The sequence below is a fragment of the Piliocolobus tephrosceles genome, chromosome 12 (genome assembly GCF_002776525.5).
Source record: "Piliocolobus tephrosceles isolate RC106 chromosome 12, ASM277652v3, whole genome shotgun sequence".
In the NCBI taxonomy this organism is placed as follows: domain Eukaryota; kingdom Metazoa; phylum Chordata; class Mammalia; order Primates; family Cercopithecidae; genus Piliocolobus; species Piliocolobus tephrosceles.
The window spans coordinates 99,791,865-99,814,074 of record NC_045445.1 but is presented as its reverse complement, the minus strand read 5'-3'; the positions used below and the strand labels follow the sequence as shown (position 1 = coordinate 99,814,074).

The 22,210-nt window shown below is 46.7% G+C and overlaps 1 protein-coding gene, 1 long non-coding RNA gene and 1 other non-coding gene across 8 annotated transcripts in view; 2 read left to right on the top strand and 1 right to left on the bottom strand.

Annotated features, from left to right (window-relative positions):
* Positions 1-22,210, top strand: part of LOC116418980 — a 71,712-nt gene that overhangs the window by 13,236 nt on the left and 36,266 nt on the right. The window lies entirely within an intron of this gene.
* On the top strand, positions 138-244 carry LOC111535716. Its single transcript, XR_002729540.1, has one exon. It is a non-coding gene; the product is annotated as a U6 spliceosomal RNA (small nuclear RNA).
* Positions 16,898-22,210, bottom strand: part of SUV39H1 (suppressor of variegation 3-9 homolog 1) — a 13,876-nt gene continuing 8,563 nt past the window's right edge. For 3 of the 6 annotated variants that reach the window (XM_023201915.2, XM_023201918.2, XM_023201917.2), the window contains exons 4-5: positions 19,499-19,645; positions 18,486-19,412 (exon numbers count right to left, since the gene is read on the bottom strand). In XM_023201915.2, coding sequence (XP_023057683.1) covers positions 19,125-19,412; positions 19,499-19,645 — 435 coding nt within the window. In that variant the 3' untranslated portion in view covers positions 18,486-19,124. The other 3 variants (XM_023201916.2, XM_023201919.2, XM_023201921.2) reach the window with 3 other exon arrangements.

The window sequence follows — 22,210 nt, the reverse complement described above, 5'->3', positions numbered from 1 at the left end:
ACAGAGTACATTATTCAGGTGGTAGGTACACTAAAAGCCCAGACTTCACCACTACACAAGATATCCATGTAACGTAACTGTACTTGTACACCTAAATCTATAAAAATTTATATCTAAATTAATATATAAAAATTTAAGTGCTTGCTTCAGCAGCACATATACTGAAATTAGAATGATACACAGAAGATTAGTATGGCCCCTGTGCAAGGATGACATGCAAATTCGTGAAGCGTTCCAGAAAATTTTTAAAAAATTAAATTATTTGGCTGGGTGCAGTGGCTCACGCCTGTAATCCCAGCACTTTGGGAGGTGGAGGCAGGTAGATCACGAGGTCAGGAAATCGAGACCATCCTGGCTAACACGGTGAAACCCCGTCTCTACCAAAACTGCAAAAAATTAGCTGGGCGTGGTGGCGGGCGCCTGTAGTCCCAGCTACTAGGGAGGCTGAGGCAGGAGAATGGCATGAACCCGGGAGGCGGAGCTTGCAGTGAGCCGAGATCACGCCACTGCACTCCAGCCTGGGTGTCAGAGCGAGACTCCGTCTCAAAAAAAAAAAAAAAAAAAAAGATAAATAAATAAATTATTTTAAACATGTTTATTAAAAACATTTTTTTAAGGCCAGGCGCAGTGGCTCATGCCTGTAATCCCAGCACTTTGGGAGGCTGAGGTGGGCGGATCACTTGAGATCAGGAGTTTGAGACCAGGCTGGCCAACATGGTGAAACCCTGTCTGTACAAAAAATAGAAAAATTAGATGGGTGTGGTGGTGCACCCCTATAATCCCAGGCACTCGGGAGACTGAAGCAGAAGAGAGAATCGCTTGAGCCTGGGAAGTGGAGGTTGCAGTGAGCAGAGATGGTGCCACTGCACTCCAACCTGGGTGACAGAGTGAGACTCCATCTCAAAAAAAAAAATTTTTTTTTAAAGGGTACCTTGCAGATGTGATTAAATTAAGCATCTTGAGATGGGGATATTTTCTTGGATTTTCACTGAATGTAATGACACAGACTGAGTCAGAGACAGCGATATGATGACACAAGTGTTTGTGGATGTGGGTCCCAGCTCACGAAGTCCTTGCACTGTTCATGGGAGTATATCCCAGGAGGTGAAATCTCTGTTTGTGCACACCTGTCTGTGGTTGGCTGAATAAAGCATTCCTCAAAGATGTCGAGTGAAAGAGATATGACCAGGGAGCCCTAAATGATGGAAGGGAATGTGATGGTGGAAGCACAGTCACAGAAGGAGATGCCATGACAGAGGCAGACATCAGAGAGCAATTTGAAGATGAACTGCTGTCAGCTGTGAAGATGGAGAAAGGGGAAAGGGATGAAGGACTGTAGGCAGCTCCAGAACCCAGAAAACGCAAAGAAACGTGCTCTTTCTTAGAGTCTCCAGAAAGAAGACAGCTCTGTTGACACCTAACTTTAGTACCCTAAGGCCCATTCTTGGGTTTCTACCCTACACAGATGTAATATAATAAATAAATTTGTGTTTTTCACAGCACTAAGATTGTGGTGATTTGTTACAACAATAAGAAATGAGCACCTTGTCCAAGGTGCATGATGTCTCTGTCCGGTTGTTAGTGAACATCCCAAGATGTGAACCCCCAATCTGTTTGTGAGTGTGTGTTATTTATTTATTTATTTGTTTTTGAGATGGAGTCTTGCTCTGTCGTCCAGGCTGGAGTGCAGTGGTACAATCTTGGCTCACTGCAACCTCCACCTCCTGGGTTCAAGCGATTCTTCTGCCTCAGCTTCCCCAATAGCTGGGATTACAGGCGTGTGCCACCACGCCTGGCTAATATTTGTATTTTTAGTAGAGACAGCGTTTCACCATGTTGGTCAGGCTGGTCTCGAACTCCTGACCTCAGGTGATCCACCCACCTCAGCATCCCAAAGTGCTAGGATTACAGGCGTGAGGCACCATGCCCAGCTGAGTGCGTGTCTTATGTGGTGCATCTTTCATCTGTGTGTAGGTGTATGAACCAGGGGGGAGGTCTCTGACCTGTTTGAGAGTGTCTGTCCCTCAATTTGTGTTCTCTGAGGTTTCTGTGGGTATATGTCTCAGGATATGAGGTCTCTGACCTGTTTGTGGGTGAATGTGCTAGGATGTGAGGTCTCTTGGCTGATTTGGGGTGTATGTTCCAGTATGTGAGGTATCTGAGGTATTTGTGGGTGGGTCGTGTTTGGGTTTTGGGTCTCTGATGTTTTGTAGGTATTTCTGAAATATGAGATCTCGGATTCATTTGAAAATCTTTAATGCAGGTTGAGCCTCACAAATCTGAAAATCCAAACTCTGAAATGCTTCAAAATCCAAAACTTGGCCGGGCATGGTGGCTCATGCATGTCATTCCAACACTTTGGGAGGCCGAGGCGGGAAGATGGCATGAGCCCAGGATTTCAAGACTAGCCTGGCCAACATGTTGAAACCCCGTCTCTACTAAAAATACAAAAATTAGCTGGGTGTGGTGGTGTGCACCTGTAATCCCAGCTACTCAGGAGGCTGAGGCAGGAGAATCACTTGAACCTGGGAGGTGGAGGTTGCAGTGAGCCGTGATCCCACCACTGCACTCCAGCCTGGGCAACAGGCTCAAAGGAAATGCTCATAGGAGCATTTTAGATTTCAGGTGTGGGATGCTCAACTGGAATGCACATATTCCAAAAATTGAAAAAAATCCAAACTACAAAACACTTCTGGTCTCAAGCATTTTGGATAAGGGATATTCAACCTGTACCAGGATGAGATGCCTCTGATCTGTTTAGATGTGTATCTCCAAGTGTGAGGTGTGAAATATCAGAGACCTCAAGCCTTACATAATATATTCACAATATTTATTATTTTTCATTTTTGTGAGTTATATATATTAATCTAATATAATCATAATTTTGTTATATTAATCTAATGTATTATATATATTTTATATTTATCTAATATAATTATAATATAGTAAAATATAATATAATATATTATAACAATTATAATTCACAATTATAAATATTGTGAACATATATGCACTATATGATATATAATATAGTAATATAATAGCATATATAATATATATGTTCACAATATTTATAATTGTGAATTATAATTATTGTATGATTATATTATATCCTAATATATCAATATATTAACATATAAGCATATGTTTAGTATATATTATATATACATAATAGTATATATAATATGTTAACATATTGACATGAACAGATAACTGTATAGTATATATTATATTTATATATTATATACCATAATATATAATATATATTATATTACTATATAATACAACCATATATGTTGTATTATATAGTAATATATATTATATTATGGTAACCATAATATATGTTGTATTATATAGTAATATAATATATATTATATTATGGTATATAATATAGTCACAATGCTTATTGTGAATATATTATGCATGGCTTGAAGTCTCTGATATTTTTGTGGGTTTATATCCCAGGGATATGAACTCTGAATTCTCTGTGGGTGTATTCTGAAGATGTTAGGTGTATACTCAGTCTCTGGCTGTTTGTTCTAGAATGTGAGATCTCTTCTTTGATTGTGGGTGTATGTTACAGGTTGAGATCTCTGTTCTGTTTGTGGATATCTTGGGGTGTGAGGTCTCTGATCTGTTTGTGAGTAATGTATTGCAGGAATTGCGGTCTCTCATCTCTTTGTGGGTGTATTTCTCAGATGAGGCCTCCATTCTACTTTTGCCTTTATATTGCAGTATTTAAGTTTCTAATTTCCTCATGTGTGTTTGTCAAGGGTGTGAAGTATCTTCTGTTTGTGATTATATGTCCCAGTGTGTGAAGTCCCCACCCTCTTTGTGGCTATATGACACAGAACATGTGCTTCACTTCTTTTTTGGATGCATGTCCAAGGGTGGGAGGTCCCTGATCCCTTTGGAATTATACAACTTAGGATGTGGAGTCTTTGAGTTGCTTATGTGTGGTGGATACCTCAGCAAATGATGTTTTTCATTGCTTGTAGATGTATATATTGGTCGGTGGAGTGAAGGTTCCCGACATATGTCCACATCCTTATATCATTGGAACGTGTGAATGTGACTTTACATGTTAAAAGGTCCTTGCAAATGTGATTAAGTAATCATCTTGAGATGTGGGGGTGGTTCTGGATTTCCCAGGTGAGCCCAATGTTACCACAAGGGTCCTTAGAGGAGAGAGGCTGGATAGTCCAAGTCAGAGAAGCAGATGTGATGCCAGAAGCAGATATCAGAGAGATAGAGATTTGAAGATGAAATGCTCCTGGCTTTGAAGGTGGAGGAAGGGGCCACAAGCCAAGGAACGCAAGCAGCTCTAGAAACTGGAAAAGGCAAGGATACAGATTCTCCCCTAGAGCCTCCAGGAGTAGTGCAGCTCTGCTGACACTGTGATTTTAGCCCTTTGAAACCCATTTTTTTCTTCTGACCTGCAGAAAAGTAAGATAATAAATATGTGTTGTTTTATGATGTTATGATTATGATTTGTTACAGCACTGATCTCTGTTTATTGGTACACATCCCAGGATGTGAACTCCATGATCTGTTTGTGAGTGTATATCTGATGGTGGAAGTCTCTGATCTGTGTGCAGGTGTATGAACCACATTGAGAGGTCTCTGAATGTTGAGGGTGTGTGTCCCAGAATCTGTGGTCTCTGAGCTGTTTGTGTGTGCATGTCCTAGGATGTGACATCTCTGAGCTGATTTTTGGGAGTACATTCCAGTAGGTGAAGTCTTTGAGATATTTAAGGATTCTGTTCCAGGTTGTTAGGTCTGTCATCTGTTTGGGGGTGTTTCCTGTGACATGAGGTTTCTGATTTGTTTGGTTACATATGTACCAGGATGTTAGGTTGTTAGGTGTCTGGTCTGTTTAGGTTTATATGTCTAGGGTGTGAGGTTTCTGAGCTCTTTGTGGGTGTATGTCTCAGGATTGAGGCCTCTGATCTGCTTGCTGGTAAAGAAATGTCCCAGCACATGAGCTCTCTGATCTGCTCATGGTTCTGTGTTACGAGATGTCAGGTCTATTTCTGGTGTTTTCCTAACCTGTGAGGTCTCTGACTTCATTGGAGTTGTACATTGCAGGATTTGAGATCTCTGTTTGTGGGTGTGTGTCTCAGGAGTGTATGGTCTCTGCATTGCTTGTGGAGTATATCCGAGGACGTGAACTTTCTGATCAGTTCGTTATATATGACTCAGGGCCTGAGGTTTCTGATCCGTTTGTGGATTGTGTTGCGGAGTTTGATGTCTGTGGTCTCTTTATGGGTTCATGTGCAGGTTGTAAGGCCTCTACTCTGTTTGTGGGTGCATATCCCAGGATTTCAGTTCCCTGACCTGTTTGATGCTGTATGGCACATAATCTGAGGGCTCTGCACTATTTTTGGTATTTGAGGTCTCTGATCTGTTTGTGGTTACATGTCCATGTTGTGAGGTCTGTTATCTATTTGTCAGCATATGTGCCAGGATGTGAACTCCCTGATACACATGTAGGGGTGTATCTGATGTGAATTCTGTGATCTATTTGCAGGAGAATGAACCAGGGTGGAAGGTCTTTAACCTCTTTGAGGATATGTGTCCCAGAATATGAATTCTCTGGTCTATTTCTGGATTCATGTCCTAGGATGAGTGATCTCTAATCTAGTTGGGTATGTGTGTCCAGGAAAGAAAGTTTGTGAACCCTTTGTGGTTTCAGGTCCCGTGGCCTCTGATGTTCATGGATACATGTCCAGTTTGTGATGTCTCTGATCTGTTGGTGTATGTCTCAGGATGTGAATTCCCTGATCTGTTTGTGGGTGGTGTCTGATGGTGTGAAATGTCTGATGTGTTCACTGGTGAATGAACCACTGTGTGAAGTCTTTGACCTTTGTTGAGGGTTTTATCATAGGATCTGAGTTTTCTGATCTGTTTATAAAAGCATACCCTAGGAGATGTTTGATCTTTGAGCTCTTTATGGATGTACATCCCAGCATGTGAGTTCTCTGAGCTGTTGGGGCATACGTGTTCTGATGTTCTAGGTTATCAGATCTCTGAAGGTTTTTTTAGGTTTATTTTCAAGCATATGTGATTTACATGCTGGCATATATATTCATATATATATGTAACAATATAGCTGTCCCTCAATATCTGTGGGTTGGAGGAATTGGTTCCAGGAGCCCTGTGTATACCAAAATCCATGAACGATCAAGTACCTTATATAAAATGATATGGTATTTGCATGTAACCTATGTAAATTCTTCTGTATAGTTAATCTCAAGATTTCTTATAATACCTGACACAATGCTATGTAAGTAGTTGTTATACTACATTGTTTTTATTTGTATTATTTTTACTATGTTTTTAAATTATTTTTTCCCTCAGTGTTTTTGATCCAGAGTTGGTTGAATCCGAGGGCCGATAGTAGATATAATATATATATTGTATGTGTGTGTATGTGTATAATATATATCCCTGATTTGTTGAGGTGTGTATGTGTCCAAGCTGTGAAGTTATTGAGCTATTTGTGGGTTATTTCCCTTGGTTTGAAAACCTCTGACCTGTTTGGAAGTATGTCTCAGAATATAAGCTCTCTGATCTCTTTATGGGTGTATATTGCAAGATTTCAGGTCTGTGATCTATTTGTGGCTCTTTTTTCTAGCATGTGAGGTCTCTGGCTTGATTATGGGTGCTTATTTCAGGATTGAGACCTCTGATTTGTTTATGGGTATCTATCTCAGGTTGCAAGGTCTCTGATCTGTTTGTGGCTATATGTCTCAAGATGTCAGGTCTGTATACCTATTCTGCATATATATCCTGCAGGTAAGGTCTCTAGGCTGTTTGTAGTTTCATGTTGCAGGATTCAAGGTCTCTGATCTCTTTTTGGTTGTGTTTCTTACATGGGGTCTGTGATCTGTTTGCTAGTGAATGTCACAGTATGTGAGTGTCTCTTTTGTGTGTATTTGTCAAGGATGTGAGGTCTAATTCAACATGTCTCGGATTGTAAGGTACCTAACCTGTTAGTGGGTTTATGTCTGAGAATGTTTCTTTCTGCAGTGTGCGTGTGTTTGTCCCAGGTTTGGAGATTTGATCTGTTGGGGGTGTATTTTGCAGTGTGTGGGGCCCCTGATATCTTCGTGGGTATACATCCTATTATGTCAGGTCCATGTTCTCTTTGAGTGTGTATGTCCCAGATGGTGAGTTCTCTTATGTGTTTGTGAGTTGAATTCCAAGTGATTGAAGACTCTGAGTATTTTTTGGTATATGTCCCAGAATGTGTCTCTGCTCTTTTTGGATGTCTGTTAGAGAGTGGGAGGTGTCTGATCTATTTGGAAGTGTATGACTCAGGATGTAAAGTCTGTGAATTGTTTGTGTGTGTATGTAGGTCTCTGGTAGCTAATGGTACCCCAAAGATGTCCACTTCCTAATCCCTGAAACCTACAATTATGCTAATTTACATGGAAAGGGGGACTTTGCAAAGGTGATTGTGAGGGACTTTGCAGAGGTGACTTTGTAGAAGTTAAGCATCCTGAGATGGGGATGCTTATCCTAGATTAACGGGGCAGGCCCAGTGTAATCACAGGTGTCCTCATATGAGGGAGGTGTGAAGGCAAGAGTCAGAGAGGGCTATGTAGTGATGGAAGTAGAGAAAAGATAATGGACAACATATACAGAGATCAAAGAGAGCTAGAGATAGATGGATACAAGGAGAGACAGAGATGGGGAGAAGGAAGAAAGGGGGCTGGAGAAAGAGAGAGAGAGAGAGAAAGACTGAAGGTGAAACAGACCTCTGGCTTTGAAGATGGAGGAAGGGGCCATGAGCTCAGGAATGTAGACAGCCTACAGAAATTGGATTCTCTGGCCAGGCATGATGGCCCAAGCCTGTAATCCCAGTACTTTAGGAGGCCGAGGTAGGCGGATCACAAGGTCAGGAGATGGAGACCATCCTGGCCAACCTGTTGAAAACCCATCTCTACTAAAAATACAAAAATTAGCTGGGCGTGGTGGCGCGTGCCTATAATCCCAGCTCCTCAGGAGGCTGAGGCAGGAGAATCGTTTGAACCAGGGAGTCGGAGGTTGCAGTGAGCCGAGATCACGCCACTGCACTCCAGCCTGGCGATAGAGCGAGACTCTGTCTCAAAAAAAAAAAAAAAAAAAAAAGAAAGAGAAAAAAAAAAAAAGAAAAAGAAAAAAGAAATTGGATTATCCTCAAGGAACTCCAGAAAGAAGTCAGCTTTGCCAACACCTTGACTTTGACTTTTACCCTGTAAGACTCTTTGTCGGAAATGTAAGATCATTGTAAGATCATAAGTTTTTATTTTTTATTTTTTTTGGTGACAGAGTCTCACTCTGTCGCCCAGGTTGGAGTGCAGTGGTGCCACGTCGGCTCACTGCAACCTCTGCCTCCCAGGCCCAAGTGATTCTCGTACCTCAGCCTCCCGAGTAGCTGGGACTACAGGCGCCCGCTACCACTCCCGGCTTATTTTTGTATTTTTAGTAGAGACGAGAGAGGTTTTGCCATGTTGGCCAGGCTAGTCTCGAACTCCTGGGCTCAAGGGATCTGCCTACCGCAGCCTCCCAAAAGGCCGGGATTACAGATATGAGCCACCCCCAGCTGAGATAATAAATTTGCATTGCTTTATGACAAAAAGCTTTTTTAGTGGTTTGTTTCAGCAGCAATAGAAAATCAATACAGTGTCTCAGGTTGTGCTGTCTCTATCTGGTTGTCAGAATGTGAACTCCATGATCTATTTGTGAGGGTGTGTGTCTGATAGTGGAGGTCGCTGATTTCTGTGCAGGTCTCTGATCTGATGATCTATTTGGTGGTGTGTGTCCCAGAATTTGTGCTCTCAGCTTTTGTGGAGGAGCGTATGTTCTAGGATGAGACATTTCCAATCTGATTTTGTGTACATGTGCCAGCGTGTGAGTTTTCTGATCTGTTGAGGTGCGTATGTCTAGGGTGTAAGGATTCCGAGCTCTTTGTGAGTACATTTCCTTTTTCTTGAAATTCTTGCCCTGTTTCTGGGTTTATGTCCCAAGATGTGAGACTCCCTGATTTGTCTGTCTCTGTGTCATGGAGTGAAGCCTCTGGTATGTCTGCTGGTGAATGAAGCAGAGAGTGAGGTCTCTCACCTCTTTTTTTGTTTGTTTTTTTGAGATGGAGTCTCACTCTGTCGCCCAGGCTGGAGTGCAATGGTGCGATCTTGGCTTACTGCAACTGCCGCCTCGCAGGTTCAAGCAATTCTCCTGCCTCAGCCTCCCAAGTAGCTGGGACCACAGGCGCATGTCACCATGCCTGGCTAATTTTTGTATTTTTAGTAGATCGGGGTTTCGCCATGTTGAACAGGCTGGTCTCGAACTCCTGACCTCAGGTGATCCGCCCACCTTGGCCTCCCAAAGTGCTGGGATTATAGGCATGAGCTACCGCGCCCGGCCTCTCACCTCTTTGAGAGGGTTCTCTCAGGAAGTGAGTTCTCTGATCTAATTCTGAATGGTTGGCCTAGGATATGAGGTCTTTGATCTGTTTGTGGGTATATATCCCTGGCATGAATTTTCTGAGCTGTTTTGCCAATATTTGGGGGTACTTATGATAAGCATATAAAATTTCTGGTTTGTGTGCTGGTATTTATAGCAGAAGTCAGGTTTTGTTGGGGTACATGTATCCATAATGTGAGGTTTTGGAGCACTCTGTGGGAGACCTCCGATCTCCTCTTGGGTCTGTACCCAAAGACAGCAGGTCTCTGTACTTCTTCAGGAGTATTTTCTGCATGTGAGGCCTGTGACCTGGTGGTTCGTGTTGTGGTATTAGAGGTCTCTGGTGTGGTTTCTGGTTGTTTCTCAGATAAGTCTGATCCATTTGTGCGTGTGTGTCATAGTATGTGAGTGTGTCATCTCCTCAGGGTGTTTGTAGAGGGTGTGAGTCCCATTCTCTTTGTGGTTTTATGTCTAATTTGTGAGGTTCCTGGCCTGTCTGTGGGTGTCTGTCAGTGAATGTGTTTTTTGTGTTCTTTGTGTCTGTGTGTCAAAGTCAGGAGTCTAGTCTGTTCGAGGGTGTTTGTCCCAGGATGTGGGGTCCCTGATCTCTTCGCTAGTGTCTATCCCAGCGTGTCAGGTTCTGGTTCTCTTTGAGAATGTACTTGGCAGAGTGTGGTTCTCTTATGTCTTTGTGGGTTTAATCCCCAGGGTGTGAGGATATGAGCATCATTTGGCGTATGCCCCAGAGTGTGTGGCTCTCTGATCTTTTTGGATTGATGTCCAGGAGTGGGAGTTCTCCGATCCCTTTGGAGGTCTATGACTCCAGCTGTGAGATCTGTGAGCCGTTCATGGGTGAAAGTCCCAGGATGTGAGGGTTCTCTTTGTGCATGTATGTTCTGTTTCGTCAGATGATAGATCCCCAAATACGTCCTCACCTCATTCCTGGAGCTTGTTAATATGTTGTCTTATCTGGAAAGGGGACTTTGCAAATACATATTAGGTAAGCATCCTGAGATGGGGGCAGTTATCCTGGACAATCCAGGTGGGCCCACTGTCATCACAAGAGTCTTTATATGAGGAAGGTAGGACCTTCAGGGTCTGAGAAGACTGTGTGTGTCCCATCAGAGAGGACCATGTGATGATGGAAGTAGAGTCACAGAAGGTGATGCGATGACAGAAGCAGAGGTCAGAGAGAGAAATTTGAAGCCAAAACTCTTGAATCATCTGATCTCTTGGGAATTATGCTGTAAGATGTCATGTCTACCATCTGTTTATGGGTGTGTTTTTCAGCATATGAAGTGTGACTGGATTATGGTTGTATACTGCAGGATTTGAAGTCTCTGATCTGTTTGTTTTTGTATGCTCCAGGATGTGAGATCTCTGAGCCATTTGTCCATGTACGTTGCTGGAGTGGAGGTCTCTGATCTGTGTGGGTGCATGTCCACGTTGTAAGGTCTCTAATCTTTTTGTCAGTGTATATCCCATGATGTGAGCCCTCTGATCTGTTTGCAACTATATTCCCAAGATGTCAGTTATCTATATGTATCTGGGTATGCGTGTGTCTCGGGGTCTGTTATCTGTATTCTCTTTATGGGTGTGACCTCCCCTAGATGTGAGGTCTTTGATTTGTTTGTCGTTGTATGTTCCAAGATGCAAGATTTGTGAATGGTTTGTGGGTGTGTTTTGCAGGATTTTATGTCTGTGATCTGTTTGAGGTTGTGTGTCATAGGATGTGAGGTTTCTGATCTTTTTCTGGGCAAATTTCCTAGCATGCGAGGTCTGTGAACATTTTGTCAGTGTCCCAGGCTATGTTATCTCTGATCTCTTCACATGTATTGCCAAGTGTTTAATGTCTCTGATTTGTTTTTTGCTGTTTGTTCCAGGATGTGAAACCCCAAACTGTCTGTGGATATGTGTCCCAGGGTGCGTGGTCTCTGATCTGTTTGTGGATTTGTATATCCCAGTGTTTGTTTACTGTCTGTGGATTCATTTCCCAGGATTTTTTTAGTGTATTTCCTAGGTTGTGCATTTATCTGGTCTTTCTCAATGTATATCCCAGGATGGACAGTATCTGTTCCTTTGTGGGTGTATATTCCTTGGTTTATGATCTCTGATCCTTTGTGGGTTTATATTTTAGGATGTGAAGTCTCTGTTGTGACTGTGGGTGTGTGTCCTAAGACGTAAATTCTCTGGCCTCTTTTTGGGTTTATGTTCCAGGATGACAGGTCGTCCATCTAGCTCTATGTGTATTTCTAGCCTGCAAGGTCTGTTACCTATTTGTGGGTGTAAGTCCAAGGGTATGAATTCTCTGATCTCTTTGAGGATCAGTGTCCCAGAATGTCAAGTCTCTGGTTTGGTTATGGGTGTATGTCAAGATGTGAGCTCTCTGATCTCCTTGTGGTTGTATGTCTCAGGATGTGAGGGTTCTGATCTGTTCTTGTATGTTTGTCAGCAGTGTGTAATCTCTTATCTGTTTGTGGCTCTGTGTCCCAGGTTGTGAGGTTCTGACCTGTCTTGATTTCTTTGTCCCAGCATATGAGATCTCTGAGGTATTTGGGTTTATGTCCCAGGAATTAAGTCTCTGGTTTCTTTGTGAATGTGTGCCCCAATTAATATGTGAGGTCCCTGATGTAGTCTTTGGTTTATTTCCCAAGGTGTGAGTGCTCTGATCTACTCATGGGTATATGTCCTGGCATGTGAAGTGTCTGGTATTTTTATGTGTATGTGTCTCAGGGACTGAGTTCGGTGATCTGTTTGTGGGTATAAGGCCCCAGATGTTAGTTCTCTGAAATATTTGTGGGTGTATGTCTCAGTTTGTGTGGTTTTTGATCTTTCTGTGAGTATGTCACAGGATGTGAGGTCCCCATTCTTTTTGGGTGTGTGTTTCCTAGAATTTGAATTTTCTGAGCTCTGTGTGTGTGTGTGTGTGTGTGTATGTGTGCGTGCATGTCACAGGGTTGAGGTCCCTGGTCTGTTTGTTGGTGTATGTCCAGGATGTGAGGTCTCTGATCTCTTTGGGTGTGTACGTCCCACAATTTGAGGCCTCTGAATTAGTTGATATTCTGCATCCAGCATATTAATTCTCTGAATTGTATTTTGGGGTCTGTACTCTTAAGTCTCAGAAGGATTCTGAATCCTGAATTCAAGGGTTCTGCACTTTTTCTGGTCTACATTCCAGGGGGGTGAGTTCACTGGGCTGTTTTGCAGGCTGTGTTTACATTGTGAGGTCTCTGAGCTGTTTGTCCACTGGTGTCCTAGGATACATGGTCCCTGAGCTCTTTTGGTTTCAAAGTCCCTTGACCTGTTTGGAATATATTTTCAGGTGTGAAGTCTCTGTTCCTTTTCAGAGGGCTCAGTCCCGGGGTTTGATATATCTGACTCATTAGGGGTTTGTTCCAGGGTTAAGGTCTCTGAGCTTTTAATGGGTGTGTGTTTGCCAGTAAGTGAGTTTTCAAAGGTGTTTGAAGGTCTATAGGTGTGAAATTTCTTAACTCTCTGGTTGTCCCTGTGCAGAGTATGATGTCTCTGAACTATTTAGCAGTCTCTCTTTTCAGGTGTGAGGTTTTGTACCCTTGTATGAGAACTCTGATGTATTTGAGTATCACCCCCGAACTGTTTTGAGCCAATGTCCCAAACGAATGAGTTCTCTGTGATGCCATGGGTTTTGTCCTAGGGTTGATTTTTCTGAGCAGTTTCAGGATCTGTTTCCAGAGTCTGATGTCTTTGTACTAATGTCTTTTTACTGTTTCAAGCTTCTGGAGTGGTTCACCCTCTGTGTCCCAAAGTGTCAGATCTCTGATCTCTGTATTCCTTGGTATTGAGGTCCCTCAACTGTTACGTTTCCAAGAGTGAGACAGTTCCTGTTGGGGGAGTCTCAGTCCCAGGGTATGAGGTCTGTGACTTATTAGGGGTCTGGTTCTCGGGTTTGGGGTCTCTGAGCAGTTTGGGGTTCTGTTATCAGTTTCTGACATCTCTCTAGTGTTTGGGGGTCTCTGTCCAAGTTGTATGTCACTGGGTCACTGGGCTATTTGGGGGTCTATATCCTAGGGTGTAAAGTTTGTCAACTCTGAGCATTTTTGCATTGTCTGTCTGCTGTGTGAGGTCTCTGGCATGTTTGTGGGTTTACTTTTCAGGTTGTGAGGTTAACTCTTTGAGGGTTTGTGTCCCATAATGTGAGGTGCTTGAGCTCTGTGGGCATACTTAGCCAGGATGTGATGTCTCTGAACTGTTTTCGTGTCTGTCTCCCAGGTTAGAAGTTCTCTGAGTCATTTGGGAGCCTGTGTCCACAATGTGAGGTCCTAAGCCGTTTTGGGTCTGTGTTCCAGTTACGAAGTCTCTCCACTGTTTGTGGCCAGCTTTGCACAAAGGTTTCCAAGCTGTTTGGTGATCCATGTCCATGACTGTCAGCCATCTGAAATCTTTCTGGATGAGGACAAAGGGCAAGTTCCATGAATGGTTTTGAGGACTGAGTACAGGGTGTGATATTCCTGAAGCATTTAGAGGTCTGCGTTTAGAGTGGGAAGACTCCAAACTGTTTGGGGGTCTGAGCCTAGGATATGAGGTTTCTAAGCTGTTTGGGGTCCGTGTCCAGGGGGTGTGATCTCAGTTCCTCAGGGATTTTGTCATAGGGTGTGAGGTCTTTAAGCTCTATAGAGGGTTTGTGTCCACATTTTCAGGTCTGTGAGGCCTCTGAGCTGTTTGGGGATCTGTCTCAGTGTATAAAGGCTGTGAGCTATTTCGGGGAGCTCTATGTCCAGTATATGACGTCTCCGAACAGGAATCTGTGTCCAGGGTGTGAGCCTCTCAGTAGTTTTCAGGCCTGTGTTCCAGCATATGTGATTTTAGGGCTCTCTAGTATTGTGTCCGTGGTGTGAGGTCTCTGGGCTGTCTGGTGGTCTGAGAAGAGGGTGTGAGGTCTCTGAACTGTTGGTCCATTTCTGTCCCAGTTTGTGAGTTCTCTGAGAAATTGGTGGATCTTTTCCCCTGATTGTGAAGTCTCTGAGCTTCCCGGAGGTCTGTAATCAGATTTCTAGGTCTCTGAGCTCTTTGGGTGTGTGGGTTACAAAGCGTGAGGTGTCTGAAGTGTTTGGTATTGTCTGTTACCAATGGAATAGAAATATATTGATTTCTAGGCTGCCTGGGCTCTGAACTGTTGAGGGGTCTGTGTCAGAAGGCGTGAGGTCATGTTTGAGCTGTAAACAGATTTGTTTCCCAGGTATGAGTCCTGTGAGCAGGGTCTGTTTCCAGGCTGTGAGATCTATAAGCTCTTGGGGTCTGCGTCAAAGACTTGAGTCTCTGAGTTGTTTGTGGCACTATATTCACGTGTAAGGTCTCTGGGATATTTACTTGTCTGTTTTCGAGGGTGTCTCTGAGCAATTTGTGGGTCTCTATCCAAGGTATGAGGTTTCAGAACCATTTAAGGATCTGTTTTCAGAGGGCGAGGTATCTCGGGTGTTTGGGCAGTCTGTGTCCAGGGTATGGCAGCTCAGTTGTTTAGGGGTCTGTCCCAGGATATTAAGTATCTGAGGGGTTTGGAAGTCAATGATCAGGGTGTGGAGCCTCCAAATAGTTTGGGTAGTGACATCTCAAGTTGTAAGGTCTTTGAGATGGTTGTGCATCTCTGTCATCAAAGGAAAGTTATCTGATGTGTTTGAGGTCTGAATCCCAGTAGATGAGGCAGTATGTGAGGTCTAAGAGCTGTTTAGGAGTCCGTAGCCCATAGTTTCAGTGAAACCTGTGTTACTTGCAGTGTGTCCAGTTCTGAGAGCTCTGAGATATATGTAGGTGTGGATCCCAGGATATGAGGTTTCTGAGAAGTTTGGGGTCAATATTCAGGGTATATGGTCTATGAGGCCTTATACCCTAGGTACCCTGTGTATGAGGTCTCTGGGCTTTTTGGGATCCTGTCACCTCTGTATGAGGTCTTTGAAATATTTGGGTATCTGTGTCATGGCACGTGAGGTCTCTGAGCAAAAACAAAGAGCACTGGCTCCCATTCAGGTTGAGAGATGATGAAAATGAGTAAGTATATCTGAAACGTTCTCTTCGTTCTCCGCTTTATACCCTGGCACCATATAGATGCTCAATAAATATTTGCAGAAAAAGCTTCCCCAGCACACACAAACTTTTCATTTTGAATGCAGGAGGCAGATTTTGGGTTCAAAGCCTTTAAGAGCAGGGAAGTTCCAGCTAGAAGGTCTAGCTAGAATATTATCACATTTTAATATTTCCATTGATGTATTTCTCTGGTTATTTTTGTTTGCTTATGGCAAGTGATTATGGTTTTTCCATTTAGACAGCAGTGGATTTGGTTTTCTCTCTCTCCACTTTGCTCCACTCCTCTTACCCTCCCCCTCACCCCCCCAGTGCTGTATATAGCACCTGAGGCCTGGGCACTTGGTCAGGCAGGAGGTGGCAGGGTCTAGCCAGACACTACCAGTCATGGCTGGTCACCACCAGTCATGGCCAGTCAAGACTGATCAAAGCTGGTTATGGTTAGTCTAAGCTGGTCAAAGCTGATCACGGCCAGTCAAGGCCAGAAACCACTGGTCATGGCTGGTCAGGATGGGTCAAAGCCAGTCATGGCCAGTCCAAACTAGTTAATTATAGTCACAGCCAGTCACAGCTGGTCCTGGTTAGTCACAGCAGGCCAAGACCAGTCAAGGCTGGTCAAAGCTGGTCAAAACCAGTCCATTTCAGTCCCTACTAGTCCAGGCCAATCCAAGCCAGTTCAGGCTGATCACAGCCAGTTTAAGCAGTCAAAACTGGTCAATCTCAGTCCAAGCCAGTCCTGATTGGTCAAGACGAGTTGAGGCCAGTCACGGCTAGCTACCACCAGTCACAGTCAATCATGACAAGTCAAAGTCGGCCAACACAGGTCAAGATCAGTCAAGTCCAGTCAAAACCAGTTATGGCCAGTCTAAACCAGTCAATTTAATTGCATTGTTTTGAGATAGGGTCTGGCTCTTTTTTGGAGACAGACAGGCTGGAGTACAGTGGTGAAATCTCAGCTCACTGCAACCTCCGCCTCCCAGGCTCAAGCAATCTTCCCACTTCAGCCTCCTGAGTAACTGGGACCACAGGCACATGCCACCACACCTGGCCAATTTTTGTATTTTTAGTAGAGACATGGTTTCACCACATTGCCCATGCTGGTCTCGAACTCCTGAGCTCAAGCAATCTGCCTGCCTCGGCCTCCCAAAGTGCTGGGATTAAAGATGTGAGCCACCACACCCAGCCTTAAGTGCATTTTAAAGTTTAAGTATAAAACAAACTTATTTTAGGTCAAGATGTTATATAGACAATGGTGTAAGTAATATGCTGTGGGGGCTGAAATTTTGAGGATTAGAGTCAAATGGCTGAGGTCTGAGGAACGTGTTCCTGGGCAAACCCAGCTCCCAGCCTCTATCCCCTCAACCCCCACCCACACAAGCACCTCACATCTTGGTTTGTTCAGTCGACAGTTCATTTTATTGATGCCCACTCCAGGCTGCGTAGAGTTGAGGGGTGTACAAGAGGAGAACCAGATTCAGTCCATGCCTGGAGGTTAGTCTGGGGGGCCGGCGGGATGGACACACAGACAGACACATAGATCTGGCGTCTGATAGCAGGGCATACAGTCTCACGTAGGGGCACTCTGGGCACAGGTAGTCAGAAAGGACTTCCTAGAGAAGACCTCACGGGGTGGGGGAGCAAGGAGCAAGGCAGCCATCAGAACCTTCACCTTTTGTACATTTGTAGGCAGGTGACTTTTGAGACCAGTGGACCCAGGATGAGCGCAAAGGGCTGGGGTCTGGGAATGGCAGGCAGCAAGGGCTTCCCTCTCGCCTCGTCATCCCATAGTGGGGAAGCCATCTACCCCACTCCCAATTCTTGGCCTGTACTTTGCCTTCTGCCACATGGGCCCTTTCCTGGGATCCACCTCCGTGGTTTTCAAGGCTTCCCTGAGACAATCCACGTGGACCAGGTGCTCTACCCAGTGCCTGGCACCTCATCACCACCCCATCAATGCACACACTCTTGTCCTAAGTGCTATCTACGGACTATTTAGATCTTGGTTCCAGCTCTGAGTGGTGTCAGCGGTCTTGACATCCCAGGTCAGGGCCCCCAGCAACTGTAGAGCTCCCAAGAGCCCTAGGTACCTTCTCTGCACTGTGAAGGCAGAGCTCGGTCCCAGCCCACCTCCAGGGCTGGCCAGCTCTGTACTGCCTTCCTGTCACTGCTCAGTGGGCCATGGACACCCACTTCCCTTCCAGTGGCATGTGGGCATCCACTTCTCAGATATGCAGCCCTAAAGAAGAGACCCTACAGCTCTTTGGGCCAACACTAGCCAGCTGTAAGCACGAGCAGAAACCAGCCTCAGCCCGTAGCCCAGGGACCCCCTTTCTTTCACTAGTACAAAGTTTCTGTGGTCGGGGAACCAGCTTCATGTCGGGCTGGGCACTCTGGCCTCTGATGTCTGCTTGCCCTGGGGTTGCTTCCCCATACCTTTGGGGTAGTAAGGAGGAGGCCTGCAGCAGACCCCTCAAGCTCCAGGCAGAAGCAGGTGCAAAAACAAATATATTCTGGGGCTGGGCTGGGACTCACCCCTTGGACCTCCTTAATAGGCCATGAATCCCAACGACAGAAAGTCTTGATGTTGAAAAACTATTTCTGAAGGTGGGTGGGGGTTTGTAAGTGCAACCCACAGATGGGGCTGGGACAGGGAAAGGGGACTCCTGGAGTCAGTCCTCACCACGGCCACAGCCCTGAACGTAGAGCAGGTAGGAGCAGGTGGGGGCAGGTGGAGGCAGGCGAGGCCCTGGCAGTCATTCTTGACAGGAGGGCAGCGGTGGGGGAGGTGCGTGTAGCTTCAGGCCCCCTCGGTCAGTCTGGCCTCAGACTTCTAAGGGCTAGAAGAGGTATTTGCGGCAGGACTCAGTCCCACACTTGCACTCAATACGGACCCGCTTCTTAGGGGAGCCAGGGAGCCCAGCCAGGCCAAAGTTGGAGTCCATGCGGGTGCTCTCCATGTCCACGGGGTCCACTGTGGAGTCACAGCCAGGGAGGAGAGGAGGGAAGGAGGCAGGGAGGGAGGGGGAGGAGGGAGGGAGGAAGGCAGGAAAGGAGGCAGGGGACTTGTTAGAAGGCCTGGATGAAGGGTCCCACTACCCTTTATACCATGAGACCAAGGATCCTGGGGGCTGGGAGCAACTCTGGAATTTGAGTTGGGAGGAGATCTTAGGGTTGGTGGTTTGGGGCTAGGGCCAGGGCTCAGCACTGGAGGTTGTTCAGGCCAGGGGTTGAGGAATGCTGGGGGAGGCAGGGAGCTATCAGGGAACCAGGAGGGTCATTTTAGGTTGAGGGGGGGGGCAGGGGCAGGAATAGAGGGCTACCTGGGCATCCAGAGGTACATCTGAACTCTCCTACCAAAGACCTACCTTTGAGGGTCTCAGAGGTGGCTAGCTTATCAAGGAGGGGACTGGCTGGAGGCCACAAGGGTGTCCAGAGGCTTGGGATGAAGAAGGCCAAAGGGAGCTAGGAGTGGGGAGGGGCTGGGGGATGAGGGAAATTCAGTCAAGACTGGAGTCAGGAGTGTCTTAACTCTCCGGGAATCTTGGGAGAAGTTGGTATGAATGCCTCAGGGTTAGGGTTCAGGAGCTGGGAATGAGGAGACTCAAGGGGTAGGCAGGGGTCTAGTAGTCCGAATGGGGACTGGGAGTCAGGAAGAGCATCTTAAAGCCCCCGCTACAGAATTTTCCTTGGTTCTCTGAGTGATTGGTGTGCCTTCGGGAGGGGTCCTTGTGTCCTAAGTCACAGTGCGCCCCTGCCCCCAGTCCCGTGCCACCCCCACCTTGCATGTTGTAATCAAAGGTGAGCTCCTCGCCTGCCCGGATGGTTCTTGTGGCAAAGAAAGCGATGCGGGGCAGCCGCTCATCAAGGTTGTCTATGAAGACGTTGTACACCTGCAGGTTGGGGTCACACTGGGCGAGAAAGAACAGTTGGGAGAGTGAGGAGGGGCCCCTGTCTGCCCCTCTTGACCCCCTGCCCGCCTGCCGGGGGTACCCACACTGTGGTTGACAAAGTGGGAGATGTTGCCATAGTAGGCGGCATCCACGGTGTACACGTCCTCCACGTAGTCCAGGTCAAAGAGGTAGGTGGCACCCTGGCGGTCGTAGATCTGGCCCCGTCGCTCTGCCTCCTCTGAGGTAATGATCTAGGGAAAGGGCCATGGGTGAGGGGAGATTGACTGCGAAGGCTCAGGAAAGCCGGCACTGCTCCTGACCTCCGAAGGACAGGGAGCAGGAGGCACCCCTGCCCATGGACACACGCAGGCAGTGACGCAGAGGGTCTGTTGGCCCTTCTTGGGGAGCTGGGCCTCAGTTGGCAACCACCCGGCCCGCCTCAGGCCTCTGGCTAACAGGAGTCGTCCCTGGCGGTGAACGCAGGCTGGCCTGGCCGCAGGGCTCAACTGGGGCCATGTGAGCGCCTCCTGCCGCCACCCAGCAAGAGCTGCCCAAGAACCCCTGGAGCCTCCAGCACCCTGGGACAGGGCAGGAAGGTGATCAGGAGAGACCAAAGCAAGGGCAAGAAAGAAAGTGACCCGGGGTGCCACAGGGAGAGACACTGACTGATCCAGGCAAGGGAGCCTGAGCCCGTATAGGACCCAGCAGGGAGGGCGTGGGGAGAGGGGAAGAAGAGATCCAGGCCGTGGGGAAAAGGGGCAAGGGCCTCAGGCAAGAGAGGTGGAGGCAGAGGCAGAGGGAGGCCGAGGTCCAGAGAGCCAGAAAGAGGCTGAGGCCACACACTTCAGAGACAGCAGCAGAGAGGGAGGAAAGATGAAGGGAGAGCACGGTGAGAGGAGCTCTCCCTCGGCCCAGGGCTGTGTGGTGTCAACTGGTGCTTCAGACAGCAGTGGGTGCCTCCTCCCCAGCTGGGTCCCTGCCTGTCCTAGGAAACAGGAAGCTTTGCTGCCATCCTAGCCCCAGCCTGTCCTTGCCTCCCAATCCACCCCAACAAATCTCTCCTCTGCGGCCCCATGGCCCCTCTTCCCTGAGGTCAGCAATGGCAGCCTCCTGGCAATCCCTAAGCATAGCTGACCAGGCCCTTCCCTGGGTGGGGGTCCCACTGTACCTCAGCCAAGAACAGTGCACAGCACACAGGAGACACATGGGGACTGCTGTTTACTTTGATTCTGCTTGCTGGCTTAGCAGCCTGTCCTCTGTCCAAGTGGCAGCCCTCCAGGTAGCTCCAGCACTCCCCTGCCACACTTTTTCCTTCCCTTCCCTTCTCCAGAGACCCCTCTCAGGCCTCCTTCCTTGCTCACCCTCATGTGGGCCGGTGACCATGCCCTTCTGACTTGGGAATCCATCTCCTTAGCTAGGATGGCCACACTGGTGTTCTCCCTGGCTGTCCCCTCAAGGCTGTGTTCCATGCCAACGGCTGACTAACAATGCCTTGAGGAAACCAAGATTTACACCCCCCCCGCCCTCGGGCCACACTACCCACTGCCCCGTGTTCCAGTTCTGTTCCTTGAGGAACCTGGCTCCCCTGCACCCTGTTTTTGTTTGTTTACTCATCCATTCGGTGGGTTTTTATTGAGGCCTTCCTTGTGCCCAGTCCCAGCACCCAGGGCTCATGGTCTGATCAGGGAGACACAGGGACCAGGCCCAGTCACCATTCTCAGGGGTCACAGGTGGGTAGGGGATACACAGGAACCAGGATTGGTCCCTTCCCTCAAGGGGTCAAAGTCTGGTCACAGAGAGACAGATTCAGATACCCACAGTGTAAGATTGTGATCAGAAAACAATGCTTAGGGCTTGAGGGGAAATGGAGAAGAGAAGGATTCTCTAAAACAAGTTGCAGATCATAAAAGGGCTTTACCACCTGGTGGAAGAGTGGGGACTCTCTCCAAAGGGCCACAGCATGAGGGTGGAATATGTCAAGATCAATCTCCCTTCACCTCTGGAGAACACACAGTCTTCCTTGTGGCATCAGCTCAAACAGATGGGACCTCTCTGGGCAGCCTTCCAAGCTTCCCGTTCTTCCCCTACCTCAAAAGCTGGCCACTTGTCTGATAAAGCCCTGGGATCAAAGGGCAGCCTCTCCCAGGCTCACGGGCCTAGTGGGTGGGGTATGAGCCATGTTTTTCACTGTAGGGCCCTCCTCGAGCCAGGGGGAGTGCCCACATCCTCCCTGGTCTCCATCTTCGTGCCTATTCTGCCACTACCTGCTCTCCCAATCTCACCAGGAGTGAGTCATACTGCAGGCCCTCCAGGGCACAAACGCTTCCTGGTTCCGTCTCCTCTTCTTTTCAGTCCCATTCTCTAATGACTGGTCAACCCTGAAAGCTTGGGAACAGATCGGCCTGTCTCTGCTCCCTAACAGCTCTCCAGAATGAATGGAAAAGACAGGCTATAAGCTGGCAGTTCTGAGAGGGTGCTGACGTGATTGGGAACTAGAAGACTTGGAGTCAGCTGCTGCTCTGCCCCCTCCTGGACATGGGATCCTGAATGTTCTCTCTGCCTGTTTCCTCAGCCAAAAAAAAGAAAAGCTACAGCCTGGCAGGGCACCAGTTTTAGACATTATTTGGGCCTTTATTTATTTTTATCCATTGTACTACTTTTGTGATTTTAATGAAGTTATTCCACCTCTGGGCCTCAGTTTTCTCATCTGCAGAATGGGAATGACAGTGACAAAATCCCAACCTGACAGGGACTTTTGTAAAGATGCATACAAGATCATGGATGTGAAAGGTGTTCCTGTTTCTGATAGGAGAGTG